General features: G+C 40.2%; 1 protein-coding gene across 1 annotated transcript; it reads left to right on the top strand.

Annotated features, from left to right (window-relative positions):
- Positions 3,140-5,897, top strand: LOC109838650. The gene is made up of 2 exons (XM_020407075.1): positions 3,140-4,752; positions 4,847-5,897. Exons 1-2 carry the CDS (start codon positions 3,140-3,142, stop codon positions 5,895-5,897), a joined length of 2,664 nt encoding a protein of 887 aa, XP_020262664.1.

Genomic DNA, 6,271 nt, shown 5'->3' with positions numbered 1-6,271 from the left:
ACTTTCAAGAATTTCCCAAATCTTCTTTGCAGAAATCTCATTCACCACACCATACTTTAGATCATGCGTTAAACAAGACCTAATAACACCACACGTCGTTCGATTCATCTTCTTCCAAACCTTCTCTTCTATATCATCTGGCTTACCATTCAATTCCAAAGTATCCTCCAAATTTTGCGCGTTCAGCGTATCCAAAATCTCACATCTTCATAATCCAAAATTGTTTATGCCATTAAGCTCGTCCACATCTATCTTCGTAGAGTGGATATTCAAACTCTGAATAGTCTTCACGCCAGAAGCACCACCCTTAACACCTTCTTTCCCAGACATCTTCCACAAAACACCAACAACCATTGCGGAACAAATTGAAGAATAGATTCAAACTGAGAAAAGATAAATTCTTTACCAAAAAGATCCCACATATATCTCCAATTGAAACCCTAGACGAACTTCCAAAACGATCTACTCCTCCACCTAACCCCAAACGTAGCTTGAAGCTATGATACCACTTGTTGCGAGTACTGTGCGTGTTCTGAGGATTCCCAAATTTGCCGAGAGAGGAGGCACACAAATCAACTAATAATAGCACAAACTCAAATATAGAAGTTTAACGTGGTTCTGCAAATTACCTACGTCGACGGGGCAAGAAGGGGATGAGTTTTCACTATAAAGAAAGAAAGTACAAAATAGAGATTACAATATCACTCAAAAAGCTCTCAAACTAAACTCTCAAACTAAACTCTCAAATCTCTCACAAAACCCTCAAACAAATTGCTCAGAAAGAATTCTCTTTTCTGTGCTCAAAACTCTCCTTCAAACTACCCTAAAACTCAATCAATACGATTAAAAACCCAAACAAATCGTGTTTCTATTTATATTAAATAGAAATTCCAAACAGTGCAGGAAACCGAACAGAACGATAGAATTCAGAAAATCATTATAAGGTTTGGCGGTCGACCGGACCTAACCTTGTGGTCGACCGACCAGAACTCCAGAAACTACTTTGTACTCGTGCACGTTCGCAGTCGACCGCGACTAACTCGGCGGTCGACCGGCCGACCGGCCGATAGCACTCAAAATGTTCCCAGCTTCAAATTTCTTGAACCTCGTCAATGTGTTCGCCGTTTCTACACTAAGCTCCTCTCAGATCTCACGTACTACAAAGAGAGTAGAAACCGTTGAGGCTAGCTCGTCTCCTCCAAAATGAAAATTCTACTAGAATGTTTCTCAACTATTTTATTCATGACCTTGCCAAATGTTTATTGACCCGACAACTTAAGCAGAATTTAAACCGTCATTCACAGCATTAGTTGAGGCATCTAGTATAAACAATCCTCCGTTCTGATAACCTTCGCCCACAAATTCACCGTCGCCGGTCGGAACTAGCTTTCCGTCATCATATGTCAACTTTAGCCCTACTTGGTTTTAGTAGAGCACCAGAAATTAAGTGCCTACACAAGGAAAGAACGTAAATTAAGCACATTGTTTAAAGCTAAAAGTTTTCTAGAAGTTAATATATTTGTGGAGAATCTTTCCTTCATCAAGTACCCCCACAACACTAGCTAGCATAGCCAATATTGTAGATGTACTCTACATCCCTAGACTTCTCAAGGTCTTGAAACAAGCCCTTGTTTAGTGTAGATGTGCCGGATTGGGATCTTCTACTAATGAGGATCCTCCTAAGATCTCCTAATGATCGGAGATCTTGGCTTTTGATTTATCAATCAAAGGTCAAGATCTCATTCTCTTTCTCCTTCCTACTTTTCCTCATGAGGAGATCATGACTTTTGATTGATAAATCAAAGGCCAAGATCTCATGAGGATATCTTAGGAAGGATCCTCATTAGTAGAGGATCCCAATCCAGATGTGCCCAGTAGTCCCTTTGTCAACAACCCCTCCAACTATGTTTAATTCCCACCACGTTGGCTTTGGAGATCATTGCTGTGATTACCTCTCTCTCTCTCATTAGCATAAGCCATTTATCTAAACTTTAGAAATATCTTTTAATTAAAATGTTGGGGGAAAAAATATAGTGAAGATCAATAACGATGATAGAGAAGAACTTAGAATTAATTACCGTATCATGATGTAAACCACTACGACCTTAAAAGTGATTTTGCACCAATCATGGTGCGTATCGGCTACTTCATTCTCACCCCCCCCCAAGGTTAACACATCGTTCTCAAATCATGCGCACTCACTTAAGAGGAGTGGAACTCAGCTCGAACAATCGCTCAGGAAATTGAACAGAAAGAAAAACTTTTGTTTTTTGAACAGCGAAGGGAAGCTAATTTTTGTTTCTGTATATTTCAGGCTAGCAAAACCAAGGATATTTATCGATGTATAGAATTTTTTTCTCCCGTTGGTGAATCCAATCTTTCTGATTAAAATAGCACTTATTAGCATTTGATAGGATTAATGTGAGACATCATTAATAAATAAAGATAATCAGCAATATTTGCTAATTATTAAGGCAATAGCTAGCTAATCACATGATAAGGAAATATTGACCCACAATTAATGGGTAATGAAAGCTAAAAGTGGATGTTTACGGTGACGGAAGTGAGGACTCAAAACACGGGCAATATGCTATATATTCTAGTACCCATATATTTTGCGTTATAGCCCTCTCATAAATTTACATTACATCCGACATTAGGTTGCTGTTTGTGAGTTTAAACCCATTATCAAATGGGTTGGTGAGATTAAAAAAGCTACTGTTAAACAGGAGTAGGGGATATAACAGGAAATCCGACCATTTTCATTTGATTTAATGTAAGTTCACCATAATAATTAACATCACCTAACAAGAGGGACGGATTTGCAGTGCAATTAAAGATTTGAGGGGCTAATAAGAAAATACAGATATGTGATGGACTTTTTGGCAATCAAGGATTATTTAAGGGACTAATATATATGCAATTACCTAAAATGTAAAAATTACCCCCACCCCCACCCCCACCCCCAACCACCACCCAAACCCCGCAATTTCTCGCAAACGAACCCTTATTATGAGTCCTAAGATCCACCATTCCTCAAAATTGTTCTCCCGGTGTTAATCGATGTTTAGGGTGGAAGATTTGAAAGTCGAAGAGCAATACCCAAATCATTCAGGAAGGAATTGAAAAGTGTATCTGAATGGGAGAGGACAATGCTCGACAACATGCTATTGGTTTGTCACTAGATGCATGGATGACAGTTGTTCTTGGTTCTAAAACTACTAAGAAATTGAGTACTTTTTATATACTATACGAACTTATGAATACTTACTGCCTGTTTGACCAACCCCCTGCATCCAAACTTCTGCCTAACTGGGGTCTTCTTTACCCCAACGACAACCATGATCTTTCTTCTCTAGACCTCCCCTTCTCCCCCCAAGAAATCTCAGAGGCTGTTTTCGACTTACACCCTGATAAATCTCCGGGGCCTGATGGGTTCCCTATTCTCTTCTTTCAGAGATTTTGGCCTGTAGTTCAAGCTGATGTTATTGAATTCATTCAGGGCCTTCACTCCCATCCCCATCTTTTACAGAATATCAACTACTCCCACATCTGCCTTATTCCCAAATCAGATGGAGCATTCTCTCCCAAGGATTTTCGCCCCATTAGTCTCATTAACAGTTCCTGCAAGATATTCTCCAAAATCTTGGCTAATAGACTTAGAAAGGCTCTCCACCTTCTTATTGACAACTCTCAATCAGCTTTTCAATCCGGGAAATCATCTCTTGACTCTTTTCTTCTTGGTCATGAAATGATCAACTCCTGCTCTTCAGGGAAGAAAGAGATATGTGCCTATAAGGTTGACTTCTATAAGGCATTCGACTGTGTTAACTGGTCATTCCTCCTTTCTCTCCTCAAAGCCAGGGGTTTTGGCCCTAAATGGTGCCTCTGGATCCATCACATTCTGTCCTCCTCTAAATCAGCCGTCTTAGTGAATGGTTCCCCTACCAAATTCTTCCGATGTTATAGGGGCCTTAAACAAGGTGACCCTTTATCTCCCTTGCTCTTCCTACTGGTGGCAGATGTTCTCAGCAAAATGTTGAACTGCAGTGCTGCAGCGGGAGACTTATCTGACTTAAATTTGAAAGGGCAGCTTAACTCCATTAGGACTATTCAGTTTGCGGACGATACCATCATCTTCTCCAGGGCCTCCCGCTCTGATATGGCCACTCTCAAGACTATTCAGTTTGCGGACGATACCATCATCTTCTCCAGGGCCTCCCGCTCTGATATGGCCACTCTCAATACTATTCTCACTATTTTTGCTAACATATCAGGCCTCAGAGTTAATACCCTCAAATCCAATCTCTATTACCTCGGTAAATCTCTCCATAAAGGTAAGACGCTAGCTGAGATCCTCAGTTGCTCTGTTGGCTCTCTCCCTTTTTCATACTTGGGCCTTCCTCTCAAAAGAGGATCACTCTCCAAAAAAGAGTGGCAACCTCTTCTAGAATCTTTTAAAAAGAAACTCTCGTTATGGAAGAACAAGTCCCTCTCTATCGGTGGAAGGCTAACTCTTCTCAATTCAGTTTTATCTTCTCTCCCCCTCTACTATATGTCCTTCTTCAAGTTGCCGAAATGGTTAATCAAGGCTATAGATAGAATCAGAAGAAATTTTCTTTGGAATGGTAGCCAATCTCAATCGAACATCAAATGCCTTATCAAATGGGGAAAAGTCTGTAAGTCCAAGGCTGAAGGAGGTCTTGGGGTTATAGACACTGAAAACTTCAACATAGCTCTCCTCTCTAAATGGTTATGGAGAATTTTTGACAGAAATTCTTTAATAAGCAAAGTCTCTCCTCTCTAAATGGTTATGGAGAATTTTTGACAGAAATTCTTTAATAAGCAAAGTGTTTTTCTCTGTTTACTCTAAAGATGATTCTAATTCTTTTGCTCATCCACTTAAGTGCTCGGCGTCAAGGTTCTGCAAAGATCTATCCTCCATCAAATCCACCTTCTTCAACCTGATTAAGTGGAACATCGGGGACGGCAAAGCTGGTAGTTTCTGGCATGATAAATGGATTGCGCAAAACTCCCTCTGCAGTCTATTTCCAAAAGCATATCATCTTGCTCTTTCTCAGAACTGCAGCATCAGATCTCAAGGCAGATTTCTAAACAACGTCTGGATTTGGCATCCTCTTATCAGAAGAGGAATTTCTCCATCAGAAAGGTTAGACAAGCATCACCTTCTTACCCTTCTAGCATCCTCCAACCTCAGTATCTCCCCAACTCCAGATAAGCTCTGGTGGCCACACAATCCATCGGGAACTTACTCAGTTAAGTCCCTCTATTCCTTCGTCAACTCTGGAGGTATTAAATCTAAATTTTTTAGTATGATCTGGAAAACTTCTATTCCTATCAAGGTCAAAGTTCTTTCCTGGATCATCTCAAACAAGAAGTTGAACACCAAGGCAAATTTGATCATTAAGGGCTGGACTGGGGACCCGAGGTGTTCTTTCTGTTTAACTGGTGTAGAAACTCATGTTCATCTTTTTATTGAATGCCCTTTTGCTCGCGCTATCTGGTCCTCTATCTTACCCTCTCTCTCACCAAATAGTTGGCCTCAGTCTATGGAAGAGCTTTTTGAGTTCCATAAATCTCCCAATCTTTGCAAGGATATCAGAACTATTTGGAAGATACTGCTACCATGCACCTGCTGGTGGATCTGGTTTAGTAGAAACTCTCTAATTTTTAAGGATAGCCAATCTAATCCTGCTGTCATTGCCTCTAATATTGGGAGATATACAATATTTTGGGCAGGTGCCGCTAGGGAGAGGTTGGCAAGGAGTCTCCGTAGAGCTGCCATCAACATTGGTCTACAGGAGCTAGCAAAGAATAACGCAGATGCTTCTGGGGATCACTTTTCCCCAAGTCCACCTACTCGAGCTTCTCCATAAACTCTGTTAGATGGTTACTCCCTTATGTATTGGAAAAACTGATGAGACTTTCTATCTTTTTCCTTAATCTCTATGTGCTCTAGTAATGTTTATGTATCCCTTGTATGTAAGTATGTAATATGGTTCTGACAGCTGTAGAGTCGCAGAGGGTCTGCTTTACCCCTTGCGAGTCTACAACTAGCTGTGATGTACTTTGTTTTGGTTTGCAATAAGATTTTCAAATGAACAGGGTTTTCACCCTGTTTTTTCAGTCAAAAAAACTTATGAATACTTCTTACATAATACATGATTATACGCACAAAGTCAAATACCGCGGGTAAGTGTATGAATACTTCTTGGTTGTAAGCTATTAACAACTATGAACATTTGAATAT

The sequence above is a fragment of the Asparagus officinalis genome, chromosome 4 (genome assembly GCF_001876935.1).
Source record: "Asparagus officinalis chromosome 4, Aspof.V1, whole genome shotgun sequence".
Lineage (NCBI taxonomy): Eukaryota > Viridiplantae > Streptophyta > Magnoliopsida > Asparagales > Asparagaceae > Asparagus > Asparagus officinalis.
Note: the sequence above shows the minus strand (reverse complement) of the source record. Positions and strands in the feature narration are given on the sequence as shown.

What these genes read in the sequence shown, in the direction of transcription:
- LOC109838650 (XM_020407075.1), top strand. Translation starts at nt 3,140, where the DNA reads ATGGGAGAGGACAATGCTCGACAACATGCTATTGGTTTGTCACTAGAT. An exon ending in ATAGCTCTCCTCTCTAAATG is followed by an intron (nt 4,753 to 4,846) that starts GTTATGGAGAAT and finishes TTCTTTAATAAG; the next exon opens with CAAAGTGTTTTTCTCTGTTT.